We start from the raw sequence: 21090 nt of genomic DNA, 5'->3' as shown, positions 1-21090 counted from the left end.
AGAAGCCAGGAAGGCAGTTAAGGTTCCAGCTAGTTGCTAAGGGCATTTTCATTTTTTTTTTTTTTTTTTTGCCCACTTAGTATAGATATCCACATTTTTTTCCTTACCTTAACTGAATCTGAAATCAGCGAAAAGCAGTTTAATTCCAGTAAGAGAAGTATAAAAAGAGTATCTGGCAGAGATTGTTACCCCCATCTGTTTATAACTTTATTACTCACAGAATTTTAATTAAGTTAAATTTTTTCTCACTGACTTTCAAAAAACTTCTGATTTTCAAGTTGTTGCATACTTGCAAAATCAAAAGTTAATTTAGCAGTAAAAAAAGGTATCACTGGTGGGAGAAAGCTGTACATGAATATATCTATAGTGATGTAGAAATTTCTTAAGGAATTTGATACACTTTAATATGTATGAGTCATTTCTGAGAATAATTTAAATATTATTTTAGCAAATAATGATAATCTAAAAAGATCTATTCATTAATATCTTTACATATATATTTATATACCTACTTTATTTCTTCCTCCAGAGCTGTCTTAAAAAGCTTGAGGAGTAGATATTCTTCTCGCTGATTGGAAGCATAATTGTATAGTGTGAAAATAACAGTATCCATAAATTTAGTTGACTTGTTCTGTGGCATCTGGAAAATCAGCTTAGCCAGATATAAAGGATTGGTCTAAAAGAAAAGAGAGAAGACAGACAAAGTCCCCCCCCAAAACTGTATGTTAATATATTATTAAAGCAGAAAGGAGTACCCAATTCCCTGCCCTTCAGTAATTTAATATGCATAAAGCCTCTAGTGGAGTATCTGGCACAAAATAATACTTTAAAAGGTATCAGCTAATATCGATACCACAGGAAGTTATATTAGAAAGCTACGACAGGATTTATTTAATTAAATACAATTGTGTGCACTTTATACTGTTAACCATTTCAAGTCACATATTAATATTTATTATAGAGACACAGAAGAGAGAGGGGATAGAAAACAGAATCTGGTATCCGAAGATACTGGCAATAATGAAACAAGGGCACAGTGAAACAGACTATTCTAGAAGGACTGCTGAATGAATAGAAGGAAATACATCCCATATTCTGAGTCTAGAAAAAGGGTATGTTTACATGTAGAGACAGTGGGATGGTCATGATGTTTTCCAAGGAGAGAGAAGGTAGGAGTGAGGTAGGGAGGCTGAAGAGAAGGGTGAAGGTCAGGACAGTTGATAGGATGAAAAGCAGAAGAAAATGACAGGGGGTAAAAAAGACACCTTAGAACTCAAGAATTAAAAAAAGAAAATTGATGTGGAGTTCTGAGGGCTCCGCTCAGGGTGGAGCTCCTGAGATACAACACCAGACTTCGGGTTATATGGCTTTTCTCCAACAGCTACACCAGCCAGGTGGAAGTTAGAGGAGAAAAACTATTATTTAGGCAAGAGAGGAAAATATTCATGCAAAGAAAGTAAATATCCTACCCTTCGCCTTCCTTCCGATGAGAAAAGAAACTTTTCCATACATGGAAACTCGTGTTCACTTAATACACCCAAGCAGTTTTGCTTCAAAGTTTTTAAGAAAACACAAATTCTAGTTTACTTTACTACTAAATTTACTTTCAAGCTCAATAATTATTGGCTGAAATTTTCTGAAGCTGTAGCTGAGGACGTTTTTCTTTACAGTGCTGCATTGATTCTTTTCCCACACTAAGCATGGGATTATGAGAAAGGAAACTCACTCTAAAGCTAACGAATCCTGCTCCTCGTTCCTCCCAGATGACCTAAAAGTTTTACATTTAGGCTCATACTGAAGAGGCAAACTCAACAATCTCTATATTAGCTGTCCTGTGCTTTGGCTAATAATTCTTGCCAAGGCAGTAACCCAAGGCCAAATCCAGACCACTTGCTTTTATATAGTTTCCTCAATGATCTTGGGCTAATGTCTCCAAAGGAGAGAGAGGAAAAGTAAAGAAAAATACATGGTTTCAAGAGACACTTCCCTTTGTACAACTGAACGGGCATGCTCTGGGACTATCAGTTTTGGGTTGTTTGGGGAATCGAACTTGGTGGGAATATTCTCAATATGTTCCTGTGCTTTTTTACCCTTTCTCTTAATGGGTCTCTACTTATGGAACAGGGTAAAAAATAGAAGTCTTAGGCCAATGACTACTTCCACTTTCCTTATGACACAAAATCTATCAAAATCTAACGTTACAAGCTGAATCCTAAAGAAGCCTCATACATTTGGGAGGTTCACGGATATCAAAAAGAATAAATGCCAAAGATTAAATTTCCAAGTGGTGCATGACTAGACTTCTAATTTAGGTAGACAAAAACCCTTCCTTTCTGGGATGGTTGCTGGTGTTAATTAAGCAATGGATTCCTGGAACAATACTGTTTTAACATTTTCTGTATGCTGCCACATTGTGGCCATCTGTGTCACTACACTTGCTTTACAATCTATTATTCCAGGTAGACTTCTCAACTCTGCTAAAGTTAACATAACTTCTTTCCTTGGGGCAAACCACACTTCATTCATGGTTTGAGTAATGTGTTCTCTGTATACCTCCTGCCAGAGCCATCCTCAGGCAAAGATTCAGGCACCTCCAGGCCTTGAGGGAATCACCATCACAAGCAGAAGCAGCCACACAAAGGGACACCGACTCAGACTCAGGCAAGTCGGGCTGATTGAACTTTTGGGGGAAAGGTTTCCTGCCCAAGGGGAGGCTTTGTTTATCACTAGCGCTTACTCAGTTTCCTTGGGACTAAGTGGATGAGCTAGTAGGGTAGATGAGGTGAATGAGGGATTAACCAAAACAATAGCTGGTCTACCACAGTCCAACCACAAGCAGCTCAGCTGATTAGCTCTCACCTGCACCCTGGAAGCAGTAGAGAATTACGGTTCATTTACATCAGAGTAGTGGCATGAAAATAATGAAATAAAAAAGATTATTTCCCTGATCCAAATTCTCTGGCTCTTTTCTTGCATGAAGGGCAAGCTGGTACAGGTCAAGATCCATTTTTCACATACTTTTTTTCATGGCTGACAGCATCTACTTATGTTAGTATTAGGTGTATACTGTTTCTGAAGATAACTATAATATAATGTCACGAAAGCAGGGGCTCCAAAGTCAAACTGACTGGTTTCCAATACCCTTGCTTTACCCTCTGCCGGCTGTGTCCCAGTTTTCTCACACATAATAGGGGAATAACAATAATTACTATTTTCTGATGGTTTCCAGGGTTGTAGTAAGAATTACATGGGATAATGTATGCCAAACATCCCAGAATGACACGTGGTACTTAGGAGGCGCTCAAAACGTGTCAGCTACCACAACTTTAGCACGGGGGGAAATTGCACTGTAAACCATAAAACTTAGAGTGATCCAAAACATATCGATCCAAAACTTAGAGTAAAAGCAAATATTCTCACCTGTAAAAGATAAAACAGCTGCTGATACGTTTCTAGTGTTTTTCTCCTCTCCTTACTTAAACTTTTAATTCCCTGGCTGTCAGTGTTATTCAGTATTTGCATTTCTCCATGTTTTTTCTTATTCAGCTTTGTTCTGTGTGAAATTACATCCTGAAAAAAAAAATTATGAAAGGACTACTTTTTACTATGGTATTCTTTATCTCCTTCCTTCATACACATCCTGAAACACATAGTTGTTAAGATTGATTTTTCCACATTTCATTCATGAAGAAACAAAGGATTGAGAATGTTAAGGAAATCCAGCTCACAGGTGAGTTTGGCTTTTACAATATTTGTTCTCCAAAGCTGCACTTATTTGCTTTTAAGATGTAATATAGGCATTAATACATTTCATTAAGGAGAGAATGATCTTTCCAACAAATGATTCTGGGATAACTGGACATTCACATTTAAAAGAAAGAAGTCAGACCCCTGCCTCACACCATAAACAAAATTAACTCACAAGACATCAAAGAACTAAATGCAGCAGCTAAAACTATTTGAAAGAAAACCTAGGCATAAATCTTTGTTCCCCCTGGATCAGGCAATGGTTTCTTAGTTAGGATACCAGAAGTACTAGTGACAAAAGAAAAAAAAGATAAATTGGAGTTCATGAAAAGTAAAACCTTTATGCTTCAAAGGACACTATTAATAAAAAGAACCCACAGAAGGGGAGAAAATATTTGCAAATTATGCATCGAAAAAGGGATACAAAGAACTCTTTGCATCTCAACCCCCCCCCCCCCCCAAAAAAAACCCAGCCCAATCAAAACTGGGCAAAAGATTTGAATAGACATCTTCTCAATTCATACCCTGTTGGTAGGAATGTAAACTATAGCCACTTAGAAAACATTGTGGCAGTTTTTTGAGAGTAAACACAGAATTACCGTATGACGCAGCAATTCCACTCTTAGGGGTATATCCAAGAGAAGAGAAAACACACATTCACACAAAAACATGTATATGAATGCTCAATTATTATAATACCCCTTAAGGGGAAATAACTCAAATGTTCCTTAACTGATGAATGGATAGACAAAATGTGGTAGAGCCATACAATGGAATTTTATTTGTCAATAAAATGGAAGGAAGTACTGATTCATGCTAAAACATGGGTGAACCTTAAAAACACTATATCAAGTCAAAGAAGTAGGTCACAATAGACCAGATACTGTGTGATTCTATTCATATGAAATATCAACAACAGGCCAATCTATTGAGATAGAAAATAGATTAACGGTTGCTCTGCTATAGGGGAGAATAGGTAATAACCATTAATGAATACAGGTGTATTTTTTTTTTTTTGTAACTGAAATGATATTCACATATGATAAAATGCACACACTATCTGAGAACATTTTCTCTGGGGTTTCTTTTTGGGGTGAATGTTTTAGAATTATGGAAATTACGGTTGCACAGTTTTTTGAATATACTAAACACCATTAAAGTGTACACTTTGAAAGAATGAATTAGATCTAAAACTATAAAAGCACTTGCAAGAAAATACGTGAGGCAGAGATTAGAGATAGAAGTGAGAGGAATCCCCTAAATCTTTAACAAAGTTTTTGTCAATCGTGCTCCTTTAACCATTTACAGAGAATCTTGGAAAAGGGATGACTGCAAATATCGTCAACAGGTCCCTTCAGGCTATTGTGTCCCTTTCAGATGTTTCAAGAGTCAGGAACAAGAGTAGAACTTTTAGAAAAGGGTCTGTCACACATTTTTACAGGGATCCACTGCAAAAAATACAACTTACATCTTTCGCTGGGAAACACACAGTCACGTGCACACACACACTCACTACAAAATACTTAGCCATACTACTGGGATACACTCTGGTACCTTCAATTTGCTTTTATTCTATTCTTTTTTAAGGAATGCTGATGTGACTCACTAAATTGATTTCATGACCCAGCAAGGGCACATGACTCACATGAACGCCACTGCTCTAGAATGCCTCCTCTGCCACGTAACAATGGGTCACTGTTCCATAGAACAGGTGGCAATAAAGCTGTTTTTCCTAACTGTTCTTCCATCTGCTTCCCCGAGCTCTTAGCCCAGCCTCCATGTGAGGAGCTGATCTGCGGCCAGCATTAGGATGCTTGACCACTGTTCCTGAGGGGGCACTCTGGGAATTTCAGGCAATAAAAAGCTTTGCTGTGCATGTTCTGCTGGTCATCTAGCATCCCTGGCCTCTGTCCACCAAATACCAGTAGGGACCCTAGTCATTTTCACAGTCAAAAATGTGCCTGCCACCATTTCCAATTGGCCCTGGGGGTGAGAACCACCGTCAGCTTTTGCGTACAGGCTCTAAATCTGCTTACCTCCTAGCACCCCATTCTCCCACCCCGTTCTCCCTGGTTCAGTCACACGTAGGAAAAAGCCCTTGGAGCTCTGACATAAATAAGATGGTTCTATATGGTTATATCCACTGCCCTCCAGGTCTGTGGTTTTATTCTTTGCCATTCTCAGCTTAGGGAAAACCTGGACTTCATCACTTAACATCTGTCTTCTTAATTGCTCATATGCAGAATGAGGGGGATTTGATTTGCACTTCCATGAAATTTTTTAGAAAGGCAACATTTTCACCTTCATTTCACAGACATATAAAATACTTCAGGATTAAAAAGGAAGTATGCTTAGCACCACATGGAGGTTAAGAGGAAGTCTAGGCAGGCAGCTGCCTGACATCCTTATTGACAGCAAGTCTTAAAACATCACCAGAAGTCTGGTTTAGAGTTTCAGACAACCCAGCTCTCTTGTCTTCAAGTAACTGGTGAGGTATAGACCATTGAATTCCCTCAAATACATGGAATAAACATATGATCTTGGTTTTAAATACATGGCAGAAAAAAAAACCAACTTGCTATTTAACTTCCCCTCCAATTATCGTCCACTGAGGTAGCTCTGGAAACTGAAGACTTCTCGTATGTTCTGATCCCAGAGCCCATCTTTACATCTTGGTTTTTGACGTACACACAAGAGGAGAGTGGGCATGGCAAGCAAGCTCCTGGGCTTCTAGAACTAAATTGCTCTGCATTAGAAATAGAGACCTCTGGCGAGGACAGGACAGGGAGAGTCATCTGGGATGGGAAGCAGGAGCATCAGAGGCTGAGTCCTGAAGGGGAAGGGCGAGGGAGTTAGCAGCTGTGCGGATAGAACAGTATTGGCCGCAGGTCCAAGCGCAGCACCGGCAGTAAGCCCTTCTTTCTTCATTCTTTCCGGGGAAACTATGCCTTGCTCAAGACGGCTCTTGTGGCAAGGCAAGTTTTCTTTGGGAAGGTTGAAGAAGGGGCCGAAGGCCAACCCAGAGAGGGGTCCCAAACAGAGTCATATGCTTTTCATTAATAGAAATTTAATGTCCTCTATTCTTACCAATAAATACCAAACATTTGAAGAATCGTGGTTTGAAGGAGCAATAGTATTTAATAACTTGTTCATGACATTCTCTTATTTTCATATTGCCACCATTTTGTCCCTTCCCCTAATAACAGATACTTGCATGCAGGTTATATGCGGTAATATAAAAAGTTTTATGGAAGTTACAGACTAGTCCAAGGTTTGGGGTTTTGGAGACACGAAAATAGGGGTATCTGCGAAGGCTAGTAAGCTTTGCGACCTTGTGCAGGTTAACCTCTCTAAGCCTGTTTCCTAGGTCTATAACATGGGCTTAATAATAGCAGTGTGAGCTGCTGTCAAGATTAAAAACAATATACGGGAAACATTTAGCACATTTTCGGTGAAGAAAACAAGGTTCAGAGAGGTTAAGAAACATGCCCATGGAAACCTGCTAATATACACAGTGAAATGGTGTAATGAAGCGGTAAAATTAGTCTTCACCTGGGTTCCAGGCAGCCCTGGCCTTCAAGTCTTTTATGATACACCACATTCATCAATGGGAATTTCAGGGATTCAAGATGACTTTTGCTTTCGGGGCACCTGGGTGGCTTGGTCATTTAAGTGTTGGACTCCGGCTCAGGTCATGATCTCATGGCTGGTGAGTTTGAGCCCCGTGTCGGGCTCTGGGCTGACAGCTCAGAGCCCGGAGCCTGCTTCGGATTCTGTGTCTCCCTCTCTCTCTGACCCTCCCCCACTGGCGTTCGGTCTCGCTCTCAAAAATAAACAAACATTAAAAAAACTACTTGTAATTTCTATCCAGATTTTCTCTCAGAGTAGTTTGAGTTTACACCCTTCTTCCTATGTCTCTAAGAAACTTCTACCCCAGTTGTTCTGTTTCCATCTACAAGCCAATGTTTTTGCCTAAAACCAATGTTAGCCACTTCACTCATCCACTGACTTTCTGTGATTTCTAGCAGGAATGCCAATTTTATTTATTATAAAATTTTATTTTATTTTTTTTTAAGTTTATTTATTCTGAGAGAAAGAGAGAAAGGGAGTGCGTGCTCGAGCATAGGAGGGGCAGAGAAGGAGAATCCAAAGCAGGCTCCACACTGTCGGTGCTGAACTCACTGAACTGTGAGACCATAACCTGAGCTGAAACCAAGAGTCAGACGCTTAACTGTCTGAGCTACCAGGCACCAATTATTTTTTATTTTAGAGAGAGAGAGAGAGAGAGAGCAAGAGAGCGAGCGCGCGCTGGGGAGAGGGGTGGAAGGAGGCAGAATTTTTTTTTGTTTTGAGAGAGAGAGGGAGGGCACAAATGAGCGAGGGGCAGAGAGACAGAGAGAGAGAGAGAGAGAGAGAGAGAGAGAGAGAGAGAGAGAGAAAATCTCTGGAGGGGCAGAGAGAGAGACAGTGTGAGAGCATGAAGTGGGGCTCACCCAAAGCAGGCTCCAGGTCACGTGAAGCAGGGCTCAAGCTCACCTGATGTGGGACTTGAACTCATGAACTGTGAGATCATGACCTGAGCTGAAGTCAGATACTTAATGACTGAGTCACCCAGTAGTGCCCGAGAGAGAGAGAATCTTAAGCGGGCCCCACTCTCAGCATGGCTCCATCCCCTGACCCTGGGATCATGACTTGAGCCAAACTCAAGAGTCTGAAACTCAAGCAACTGAGCCACCTCGGCACCCCTATTTACTTTTTATTAAGCTCTATGCCCAACTTAGGGCTTGAATTCATGACCTCAAGACGAAGAGTTGCACCCTCTCCTGACTAAGCCAGCCCAGTAAGGAATGCCAATTTAAATAAAAAAAAAAAAAAATTTTTTTTAATTTTGAGAGAGAGAGAGAGAGAGAGCGAGTGAGAGAGAGAGAGAATGAACACATGCAAGCAGGGGAGAGCAGAGGGAGAGGAAGGGAGAGAATCTTACAGGAGGCTCTATACTCAGCGTGGAGTTGATGTGGGGCTCAATCACACAAACCCTGGGATTATGACCTGAGCCCAAATCAAGAGTTTGGCGCTTAACCAACTGAGTCACCCAGGTGCCCCCAAGGAATGCCAATTTTAGAAGAATTTTAAGACACATGGTTACTTTGGAGAGCTGGAATTATTCTTTACAAACTAAGCTACTTCCTTTCAAAATATTTTTCCCTGGGGCATCTGAGTGGCTCAGTCGGTTAAGCATCTGACTTCGGCTCAGGTCATGATCTCACAGTTCGTGTGTTTGAGCCCCATGTCGGGCTTTGTGCTGACAGCTCACAGCCTGGGGCCTGCTTCAGATTCTATGTCTCCCTCTCTCTTGAAAATAAACATCACAGGAGTACTGATGCATAAGGGCACTTGTACCCCAATGTTTTTATAGCAGCACTCTCAACAATAGCCAAATTATGGAAAGAGCCTAAATGTCCATCAACTGATGAATGGATAAAGAAATTGTGGTTTATATACACAATGGAGTACTACGTGGCAATGAGAAAGAACGAAATATGGCCCTTTGTAGCAACATGGATGGAACTGGAGAGTGTGATGCTAAGTGAAATAAGCCATACAGAGAAAGACAGATACCATATGTGTTCACTCTTATGTGGATCCTGAGAAACGTAACAGAAACCCATGGGGGAGGGGAAGGAAAAAAAAAAAAAGAGGTTACAGTGGGAGAGAGCCAAAGCATAGGAGACTCTTAAAAACTGAGAACAAACTGAGGGTTGATGGGGGGTGGGAGGGAGGGGAGGGTGTGTGATGGGTGTTGAGGAGGGCACCTTTTGGGATGAGCACTGGGTGTTGTATGGAAACCAATTTGACAATAAATTTCATACATTGAAAAAAAATTAAAAAAAATGTAAAAAATATTAAGAAAAATAGAATTGTGTTTATCATTAAAAAAAAAGAAAATAAACATCACAAAAAAGTATTTTTTCCTCACTAAAAATATGCTTACTGTTTAAAAATAAAAAAGGATCAAGAAGTTAAATTTTACCACCCACCCAAAGAAAAATCATTTTTTCCCTAGCTTTAAGTATATATATATTTTCCACAACAAATGAAATTGTACTGCTTTAAGTACTACGGTCTTCTCTATCACACTGCACACTCTTCCCCCTGCCCTTGAATTAGGCCCCTGCCTTGGAAAAATTATTTTTCGTGGCTATACAACCTACTGCTGTTCTCTATTGTTTTTGTGTTTGGGTTATTTCCCACTTTTTCACTATTATAAACAAAGCTTCAACAGTACTATTCTTAGCATCAAACTAAAAATGCTACTGTCAGTGACTAAAGACCATATATTTAATAATCCTTAGTTTTAATTTCCAGTAATTGATCAATATTTGGCATTTGAAAAGGTAAAATGAAAAAATAGCTGTTTCACAAAGCTATCAATTAGGATTACCTAAAAGAACAATCTTAAACATTTAAAAAACCTGAAAATTTGCCATGGTTTCATTATCCACATGAATAACAAGCTACATGTTATTTCTACCATTTACTATTTTGCAACTAGCCTTTACTTTAAAAGGCAAGGCATTTCCTGTTTACAACTTTATGGGAATTGGGTAAAACAGTAGTTTAAGGCTATAAAAGGCGTTTTCTGAAGGACCTTCTGGAATATATTACACTTGAAAAATTCTCATGTTTGTCACACACAAACACATTATTTTTAAAAACGAGAGGACTACGGTTCTTCTGGATAAAATAATGAAAACAGACTTAATACAGAACATTTACACTATACTTTAATATTTAGAAAAGAGTATCATTTCCTGTTTTGTAAATTGCTCTATTTTCCTTATTTTTTGCTCACTATTTCACTATTTCTCTGTGAGGGCTGGAGACAAGAGTGGGGTGTTCATGTCCTTTTATCTGCTGGCCTTCTGAGCTGCTCATCTCCCAGTTTTCCAGAACCAAAGATTCAAGTCAGTGGCAGTGAGCACGCCATGTTTGATGCATGGTAGCTTTCTCAGTGTTTCCAGAAGGTCAGCTCCCTATGCCCCTCTTGACCTATACATTTTCTGAAAACTGATGTGGCACTGGGACAGTGACATGGTAAGAGATCTTACCCTACAAATTTCCACTTCTTGGGTAAAAATGAAACTTTTAACATAGTTTGAGGGAGCTCTGACATTAACAAGTTTCATAAAGATCCAAAACTGTAGCATTCCTTACTTAGAGGCTATTTTGGGGGCCACCCCACTCTGTAGGGACCATTTTGGAAATGTGCAAAGGTTTTTTTTTTGTTGTTTTTTTTTAACACCCTAACAACTCTAAGGGACTGCTGGCTTCTACTGGGTGAGGGCAGGGAGCACTACTGTCCTGCGATGTGTACGACAGTCCTGTGTCAGTAACTGTCCCTATTTCGCATGGCTGGATTTTTCAGTGTCCTGCTGGTCATTCGTGTAGGTCCAAATTCTGTAATTATTTGAGTCTCAAATCTAGTTGCTTTAGGTGAAAGCAAAATCCCTCCCCCCAGGTTTAATATATATTGGATTTTCTAAGACTGCAATTCTGTGGGGGAGAACTCCTTGCTTCTTGTGAACTTTGCAAAGAGACGTTTTCCATTTTGGGAGATGAAATCGCTGCAGTTCCACCTCTCGCTGGTATCCAGAGTCTCATCTGCAGCTATTGGTAGACTGTTCAATCTGTGGTTATTCTGGGAAGAGATCCAAGCCTCGGGCAACTTGAGCACATCTTCTAATTGCATTTGGCCCATGTTTTTTCAGGCCGAAATCCATGTTTTTATCATACATTACTTTTCTATACTCATGTAAAGTCTTATTGTGGAGGGACATATGTAACCAGGCTTCATTTCACGTCATTTCATTTCCGAATGATAGAGAAGCCTTACAAAAGAGCTTATCTAGGGGTGGGGCATAAAATGTTGCAGGTCTGAGAACCATGAGAAAAATGGTCCAGGAAGCTGGACCACACATCCTGGATTCCGAATGAGTTTAGCTGGACAAAGGCATTGTGGGCCAACGTACGTGCCCCTTCTCTCTTCTGAGAGCCAGCAGCCCCACAGATCGCACTGACCTCCAGCGTGATCCTGTTCTTCACCAAGAGCCCAATCTTGAGGTCCATCAGGTTTAGGTCTTTCTCCAGCTGTTGATTGCCCCTGATCTTGGTCACGACTTCTTCCCTTAATCGTGCTACCTCCAGCTCCTCCTGGAAATCTAAGTTACTTTGGTCCAACAGGTGTACAAATTTTCGGATCACTGTTAGTGGTGGGTTTTCGGAGCCAACTGCGGGGAAAGGAACAAGCATGCTTTAATTAGGCATGTTTGGAATTATCATCAGTCGTAGAGAAATCAGGTATCTCAATACAGCAGTAGTAGAAAAACACAGCAGCGGAAGCACTTGGGTCTCTGGAAGGACTTATTCTTCCCAGGTTAAATCTGGACAAGGAAAGTGATCATACAAATGAGTGCACACCACTGATGTCATCTGGCCTCACTATTTTCTAGTTATCTAATTCTCATTTATTGGCCTTCTTGCATCCTGCTTCCAGGATTCTCCACCGAGAAGAAAGTTCTATCTATTTGTGCCTTATTGATGAGAAACGTGAGAAAGAATGTTAACTAAGTTATCTCTGAGAGCTGGTGGCTGAGCCAGATAAGGGATTTGTGTTTTTGCAACAGGAAACGGAAAGTTTCCTCTCAGCCCAGAAGACCATGGGGGAAGAAGCAGGAACTAGGTGAAAGGTGAATTAGAAACAGTCAATGAGGGGAGACCTGTAAGGCCACTCAGGAGCCTATGGAGTGACAAGCGGAACACATGTTCTATGTTAGAAATTGAAATGTGGTCCTTGTCCTTTGAGCATGGACCAAGAGTGGGCACCCAGAACCTGGGAGACCAGCCTCAACTGTTCAGAGGGGTGTTTGAAGTTTAAAAGTGTTTTTCGTCAGTGCTTTGAACATGAATTATAATTAAATCCCTAGCACTCTAACTTTACAAAAAATGTATTTGTTAAGGTATTTAGTGAAATCTACTTGGGCAAACTGTATGAATAAACTATCTGGGCTTTTTTTTTTTTTAAACGTTTATTTACTTATTTTTGAGACAGAGAGAGACAGAGCATGAACGGGGGAGGGGCAGAGAGAGAGGGAGACACAGAATCGGAAGCAGGCTCCAGGCTCTGAGCCGTCAGCCCAGAGCCCGACGCGGGGCTCGAACTCACGGACCGCGAGATCGTGACCTGAGCCGAAGTTGGACGCTCAACCGACTGAGCCACCCAGGCGCCCCCTGGACTTTTAATGATAAGCGAGTACAAGCAGCAACACGAAGATGACTTCAAATCAGCCCAGGTGTGGCCACTCTGTCACCACCCCCTCCTTTACACTGAGGCCCTAATCAATTTTCCTTTAACTGCCACCTTGGTTCTGGGGTGTTTTCACATTCAAGGGAAGGGGAAAAAAAAAAAGAGGTAAACCAGCAACACAAATAACTAAGAGCATGAACCTCACATGAACTAAATCTAGACACCATCACTATCAGCATTTTGACGCTTCTGATGGGCTTTACTGGAGAAATTACCTTGGATCCTGGGACCCCCTTCCCTTCCTGATGCCCAAGGGAATTTATGTTCTACTATTTCTAACAAAGGTGTTGCTAGTGACATAGCTGTATCAGAAAAAGCCTGAGAGATGCTCCAGAGCTCATGTATGTAGCTAAGTTGGGAGAACGTGAGCCATCTCATTTGGTCTCAAGTTCTCTCTTCTTGCTCCTAATGACCTTCTATCTCTGTGTGTGCTAATAAACTTGTTAGAAATGAATATTACAGCTTTACTAATTATTATGGCTCAAATTTAAGATTTCGTCGGTCAATAGTAGGCTTGTGACATCTTCATGCTGGCTATCACTTTGGGGTATTTTAATTGCAGGTAATCACCTACCTTCTTAGTCAGCACTTACAGGCCATATGACAGCTGCAGCAACCTCTAAGCCTGAGTGTATTCAATGCCTCTCCGGGGGAATGGGTGAAAATGGATAATGAGAGACTAATAAAAATGACTTTTTTTTTTCCAGATTAAAAATGCCTTAGTCTTATAAAGATGCTGAATTGAGAAAGAAATGAAAATTTGCATTTCAGTTACCACAAAACCACTCTATTTGCAAGCGGGGCGGGGCGGGGAGAGAGAGACACACAGAATCTGAAGCAGGCTCCAGGTTTTGAGCTGTTAGCACAGAGGCTGACCCCGGGCTTGAACTCACAAACTGTGAGATCATGACCCGAGCCTAAGTTGGATGTGCTTAACCAACTGAGCCACTGAGACGCCCCTAAGAGCAAGTTTAAGGCAGGCCAGGCTAAGCTGTGATGTTCTGTAGGGTAGGTGTGTTCAATGTCCTTTTGGCTTAGGATATTGTCAACTCATGATGAGTTTATCCAGACGTAACTCTATCCTTAGTGGAGGAAGATTTATGCTCCCAACTTACCCAGTGTTTTGTAATCATCTCTGGCCTTGTTCGCTCTCACTAGTGACTGTATTTTCACAATTTCATTTTTCTGCAAAAGAATGAGATCAGTCATGATCTTCTGGAGGCCCATCTACTCCACGATTGTCGAATTCAGAACTAGTTAAGAAGTGACAGTATTAAACCAACCAACCAACCAACCAACCAACCCACCCAGAAGTGACAGTATTTAACAAGAGACACTATTTAGAATAGACAGCATTTAGATGTGGTGTATTCACTATTTATTTTTTGCATTTTCTTTGAAGAAAGGGTCAGATATGTTAGCTAAAAGTATCAACAAGGTTGTATAGGACTATTTATAAAGAGATCTAAAAGGGAAAACAATTTTAGCCCAAAATTTAGATGATCTAATCTATGTTCACATATCCATTCTTTCAAGATCCTGAAAAAATTCCTCCTGTGGGCTTCTTCACTGGTTACCAGTTATAAAAACTTTATAAGCAGTGTTCGAAAATACTTGTCTGGAATCTTTTCTCTTTAGCATTACTAGCCCACAGCCGTTTCTTCTCACACATTTCCTATTCAGTCTTCACTAGTGAAGTTTCACTCTGAACATGAATTCTTAATTCAAAGAAGAAAAAAAAGCTTCCAAATATTACCATATTGAGTTCTAAGACCTATTGTTTTCTCCTACTGCTCATTTCCACCCTTTAGCTCTGGACTTGCTGTTAAAAAGTATGTTAGGTTACTGATGTATGGCTTGCAACTATCCATCCAGCTAAGTCACAATTGAGGTTTTAAAACTTGAGCCACAGGCAGCTGGGAAGACATGAAAATATCACTTAACCAAATTAAAAGGTTTGGTGTGTGTGTTAAGACAAAAGGGAGCAAGTGGATGGAAAAATATTTAAGAAAACATTTCATTTTCTCTTTCTGGACAAAATATTCTATTTAATACAAAGACTAGACAGGAACACTGTCTGTGCAAACAGCATATACAATATACCAACAGCCTTCCACTTGGCTTCTCTTCTAAAAAACATTTCACCATTTAATAAAACTCATTCAATGCTAACATTCAACCAAGCATTCATTTAATTCATTCTAAGGATGAAAATCCACTCTTGTGTGTCTTACATGATCTCTGAAATACTGTAGTCGTGAAAGGTAATTCCTTCGTGCTGTCACCATCCGGAACCAGGACTGGATCTAAAAATGAGTTAGAGAAATTGAGGCAATTATTAAAAACACCTTTAATGTCTTTTCATGCAGCCTAAGGATAATACTGATATTCTGGTAAATTTAGAAGCCCACCAAATAATACTCAAAGCCTAATCTTTTTTTTTTAATGTTTATTTATTTTTGAAAGAGACAGAGAGACAGAGAGAGAGAAAGTGTGAGCAGGGGAGAGGCAGAGAGAGATGGAGACACAGAATATGAATCAGGCTCCAGGCTCTGAGATGTCAGCACAGAGCCTGATGCAGAGCTTGAACTCATGAACAGCAAGATTATGACCCCGAGCTAAAGTCGGATGCTTAAGGCTGAGCAAAGCCTGATCTTTTTTTTTTTTTTTTTAATGTTTATTTATTTTTGAGACAGAGACAGAGCATGACCACGGGAGGGGCAGAGAGAGAGGGAGACAAAGAATCCGAAACAGGTTCCAGCCTTTGAGTTGTCAGCAGAGAGCCCGACCCAGGGCAAGAACCCACAAACTGTGAGATCATGACCTGAACTGAAGTTGGAGGCTTAACCAACTGAGCCACCTAGGTGCCCCAGCAAAGCCTAATCTTAACCTCCTACTTCTTTCATTGCTTTTTCTCCCAGGGGTTCAAAGTATTTTATACCTTATGATGAGGAAGATAATGTGGCTTTGTATCACTGTGCTTTAATCTCAGTAAATAAAAACCAAGAGCTCATGGCATTTTGCTGAGAGTTGCAATGGGACAGGGAACCAAAAACAAAGTCCAGGGTTTCATTCCCTTAAATGCGTCCAGTATCCTTTAGCTGTTTATGGGTAACAGGTCTAGAGTTCTCATGAGGGACCGACTGGGACTTATAGATCTCCCAGAGAACAGCCATGTATTCCATAGCAAGCACAGCACAGCACTGAGAAGCACAATGGATCTGGATGATGTCATTCTGTCTTCTCAGTTTAAAAGGTCTTTTAATTAACCTCATGTGACTCCTATCTCTCTCTAGCCTTGCTATTCCGAATCTCATCTGGATTTCCATGTTGTCTGCAAGTTCAGTTCTGCCAATCCTTTGGTTTTCAGCACTGGGGAGTGGGCACCCCAGTGCCTTTTCTTTCTTGAAACAGAGTCATCAGCTTGGGTAGAAAGCTGGGTTAGATTCACTCACCCCGCATATCCAGGTCGTAATTAGTTCTATTTCTTCTTTTCACTGGTTTTGCATTTGCCTAATAACTAAGGTTTCCAGTGTTAAGTTTGAGCCTTGTTAATATTATTAGTGCATATGATAAGAGGGATGCAAAATATAGCTGGTTTCCCCCAGAGCTTAAATAATCAATTTGGACTTCTCAGAGAAAGAGCATTTACTGGTTATTCTTCTCATAACCACATAAAGAACCTGAGTCAGTTACAGTGTTTTAACAGAGTTGTTTGAAGATGATCAGCTAAGTGAGTAATGGATGTGGGACTCAAACCCAGGACTCAATTTGGACTTTAAGCCTCCCATGTACTATTTTCATAATCTGTCTTCCAGAAGCAGAACTGCAATGAAAAGCAAGGTTCAAGCCACGCACTTAATAAGGTAGGAAGGATGTTTACCTTCACAATATTTTTAGTATTATCAATGAATGTTTGCCGTCTGCGCATATATGCTTCCCGTTGTTTATGTCCCTTCCAAAAAGCCTGTGGAAAACAGCAAGTTAGAGAATTATTAGTGTGCAACAGTTTCTCACAGTTGATTCTAGAAAGTGCAAGAAGAGAGTACATCTCAGTAGACAGTGAGTTGGAACACTGTCAGGGACCCTCCCTTCGAAATCTCTTGTGAACGCCATCACTAGGGGTGGACGTTACACTGAGCAGAATGCACCAGCTCACAGCAGAAGCTTGTCCCGAACTCCAGAAAGCACAGTTACCAGGTAGAACCCCATTTTCCCATGCGAAAGCTTAATTTTACCAAAGCTCTGGGTGGCAAGAAGTAATAAAATGCAATTGCCCTGAAACATACAAACAGGTTAACTGAGTACTGGTATCATTTGGTTATAACATAAGATGTTTCAAAATAATGACTTACATAAGTACCTTTACTACAACAAATGACCTACCATGGCTCAGACCAAAAAGGAAGAAAAATACTTGACTCATTTGTAACTCTGGATCCCTAAAATAGAAGTGCTATGATTGATCATTTATTATCTTATCTATTTTTACATAAAGTTTAGTGATGCTTCATCATCAAAGCTTTACTAGCTTATCACCATCAAAGGGAACTTTTATAGGAAACATTTACAAAAACTGGAAACAAACTGTTATCTTTAGAATTATTAAATACCAAATTGTTGAAGTTTATCCCAATCAATTTTTTTTAGAAACAGACTTTAAAAAAATATTTTTATTTATTTTTGAGAAAAAGAGAGAGAGCACATGTATGCGTGTACAAGTTAGGGAGGGGCAGAGAGAGGGGGACAGAGGATCTGAAGCAGGCTCCCTGTGGACAGCACAGAGCCCTATGAAGTGCTTGAACTTGTAAACCATGATGACCCAAGCGAAGTCGGATGCTTGACTGGCTGAGCCACCCAGACACCCCTATTCTAATTCAGTTTTGAGAATCTTTTTATTGAAACCTAATTATGTAACTCACTTTAATTCTCTGGTTTTGTTTTCAAATTAGAAATGAAATAAAGTTTCCTTATTAAAGGGGATAAACACAAAAAATCAAATTATTTTTATAAATTTCATGTCTATCTGTATCAATCTACCTCATTTTTTCTTTTAAAAAAAGGTACACGGAATTTTTATTTAAAAAAATTTAAACATTTAAAAACATTAAAAAAAAAATGTTCTGTGATGATTTAAAATAAGCCAGTCAGTATGGGGGGTAGGGGAGATCAACTGAGCCCTTGCTCCAGATATCTCGTCTCAATTCAAATCTCTAGAAATGACAAATTGCTTTTAAAAAATACTTTCAATTTTGCAATAGAGACTCTCAGGTAATTCCAAAAATGATACATTGAGTTTCATGTATCCGTCACCCACTTTCCCCCAAATCTCACCAACAGGCTTTTATTTTTTTTTTTTAATTTTTTTTTTTTAACATTTATTTATTTTTGAGACAGAGAGAGACAGAGCATGAACAGGGGAGGGGCAGAGAGAGAGGGAGACACAGAATCTGAAACAGGCTCCAGGCTCTGAGCTGTCAGCACAGAGCCCGACGCGGGGCTCAAACTCACGGACCGTGAGATCATGACCTGAGCCGAAGTCGGACGCTTAACCGACTGAGCCACCCAGGCGCCCCTCCAACAGGCTTTTAAAGCAATTCACGATAGTACTAGAAACAAGAAAGCATATGGATCAACGACTCTGAGGGACCCTGTAAGAGAGCCGACAGCTGGAATTGGATTAAAGACAGAACCACAGAACAAACTTCTACAAAAATGTAAGAACATCTACAAAAAATGTGGGATGGCTCTAAGCTTGAGGGAGCCCGGGGCAGCAGCCAGAATAATTTTGGGAAAGTTGCTACCTTATCCACCTGTCAAGCAGTGAATGAAAAAGCAAAGACAGGGGACTAAGGTTCAGGAAAAGAAAAAATGGGTATAGTCTTTTTGAGGGAATTTAGCAGTATCAAATTACAGAAAGCACCTGTGTGGAAGAAGGATTTTTACGGCAGCATTGTTTATAAAACCAAACATGTATAGAGCAGAATGTTTACACATGGGGATACAGATCAACTGCAACTGCAGTCATAGTGAGGGATGTTACATGGCAGTTAAGAAGAATGAGTCCCATACATTGACTACAGGGATGTGCTGTATCTTGAGGAGTAGGAAGATCTCCAAGATACAATGTGAAGGAAAAAAGGAATCTGTAGTTTGCTGCCTATACTATGATGCGACCTGTTAACAAAAAAAAGGAAAACATAAAATAATGACATAAATTTTTATGCCAAGCATCTGTACTCAATGCCTAGAAGTTGATGTATTAGGATATACAGTAGGGGCTCCTGGGTGGCTCAGTCGGTCAAATGTCTGACCCTTGATCTTGGCTCAGACAAGATCTCGTAGTTTGTGGGAATGAGCCCTGTTTTGGGCTCTGTGCTGACGGCATGGAGCCTGCTTGGGACTCTCTCCCTCCTTTTCTCTCTGCCCCTTCCCTGCTTGTGAGTACATTTTCTGTCTCTCAAAATAAATAAACTTAAAGAAAAATAAAAGGATATACAGCAAAAACAGAGAAAAGCTGTAAAGTAAAATGTGCCTATGTGCCTACCCCTACTTTGACCTAGCTACTCTCCAAAAGATTCATTAACTTTTTGTTACGTATTTTCTGAAAAAAGGCAAAACGTCGTGGTGTCTATATACTATACCGTTGTAAACAACCCTCTACACACATTATTATGTATTTTGTATGGATGCTTCCATCAAGGTAGGGTATTATTGGCTCAAAAGTTGGTATTTAAAATTGATAGGTTCTGTCGAGTGCCCCTCCCAAGAATGTCTGATAGACAAAACTGGGTCTCCATGAACTGACAAAAATTTAAAAGATGGATAATGTCCAAACTGATAAGAACTGCTGCTTCATTTTTACAGATAATCTGATCTCCAGCAAAGTGCAGAAACCATAACTTCCTACATATACCTTTACTGCCAACCCCCTTTTATAATACAATTGTATTTTGTCCACACACATATTTGGAACCACATCAGTGTTTTAACTTTTACTTCAACTGTGAACCTAATTACGGAAATTCAAGAGCAAAAAGAAAATGTATTGAACCCGCATTTGTACTCATTCAGTTGTTCTCCCTTCCTTCCTGGTTTCCCCACAGTTCTTCAATCATTTCCTTTTTTGTTTAGAGAACTTTCTAGGCTATTCTTTTAGGGCAGGTATGCTCGTGACAAGTTCTCTTAACTTTCTTTCATCTAAGAATGCCTCGATTGCCCCTTCATTCCTAAAGAATATCTTGGGGGGGGATCATGAATTCTGCGCTGGGCATTTCCTCGAGTCTATCCTCTTTGGGGTTGACTCAGCTTCATGCCTCTGTGGTTCTGCATCTCTGACCACAGACAGCAACTTCTCAGACATTATTTCTACCAGGGCCTTTTCACTACTTCCCCTTTCTTTTCTCTGAAACTCTGATGGCACAAACGTGAACTCTTTTTGTTATGGGCCTACAGATGCCTTCAGGCTCTGTTCACTGTTTTTTTAATCTTTTCTCTCTGTTGTTTAGATCTGGTAATTTCTATGATTCTATTCTCTAGTTCACTGATTCACTCCAGTGTTCCCTCCATTTTGCTGCCGAGTCTATCCATTGAGTTTTTTTAAAATTTGTTCTAGTTTTTAGTTTTAAAATTTGTTTGGCTTTTAAAATCTTTGTCAGATAATTATACATCTTTGTCATCTGCATTGGCATCTATTGATTATCTTTTAAAATTTATAGCTTGCTTGTTTCTTAAAATGTTGACCGAAATTTGGAAAATCTGGATATTACATGAAGAGATTCTGCACTCATTTAATCTGTTTCCCCGACATTGCTTTGGCAAGGGAAGGGTCATGGTGCTGCCTCATTACTGGCAAGTAAGGGTGGAAGTTCAAGTTCTCCACCTGGCCTCTACTGACACCTGAGGTGGGGGCTGCTTATTATGTTGAATGGGAGGTGGGAGCTCTAACTACCCACCTACGGTGGTGCTGGTACCTCTCT

The 21090-nt window shown here is 40.1% G+C and overlaps 1 protein-coding gene across 3 annotated transcripts in view; it reads right to left on the bottom strand.

Moving 5' to 3' along the window:
* IQGAP2 (IQ motif containing GTPase activating protein 2) overlaps positions 1-21090 on the bottom strand; it is a 294057-nt gene that overhangs the window by 35338 nt on the left and 237629 nt on the right. For all 3 annotated transcript variants that reach the window (XM_042941451.1, XM_042941443.1, XM_042941459.1), the window contains 6 exons: positions 16995-17078; positions 15346-15417; positions 14227-14296; positions 11827-12035; positions 3421-3570; positions 513-676 (listed from right to left, as the gene is read on the bottom strand). In XM_042941451.1, coding sequence (XP_042797385.1) covers positions 513-676; positions 3421-3570; positions 11827-12035; positions 14227-14296; positions 15346-15417; positions 16995-17078 — 749 coding nt within the window. The remainder of the gene's footprint in view (positions 1-512; positions 677-3420; positions 3571-11826; positions 12036-14226; positions 14297-15345; positions 15418-16994; positions 17079-21090) is intronic.

The sequence above is a fragment of the Panthera leo genome, chromosome A1 (genome assembly GCF_018350215.1).
Source record: "Panthera leo isolate Ple1 chromosome A1, P.leo_Ple1_pat1.1, whole genome shotgun sequence".
NCBI lineage: Eukaryota > Metazoa > Chordata > Mammalia > Carnivora > Felidae > Panthera > Panthera leo.
Note: the sequence above shows the minus strand (reverse complement) of the source record. Positions and strands in the feature narration are given on the sequence as shown.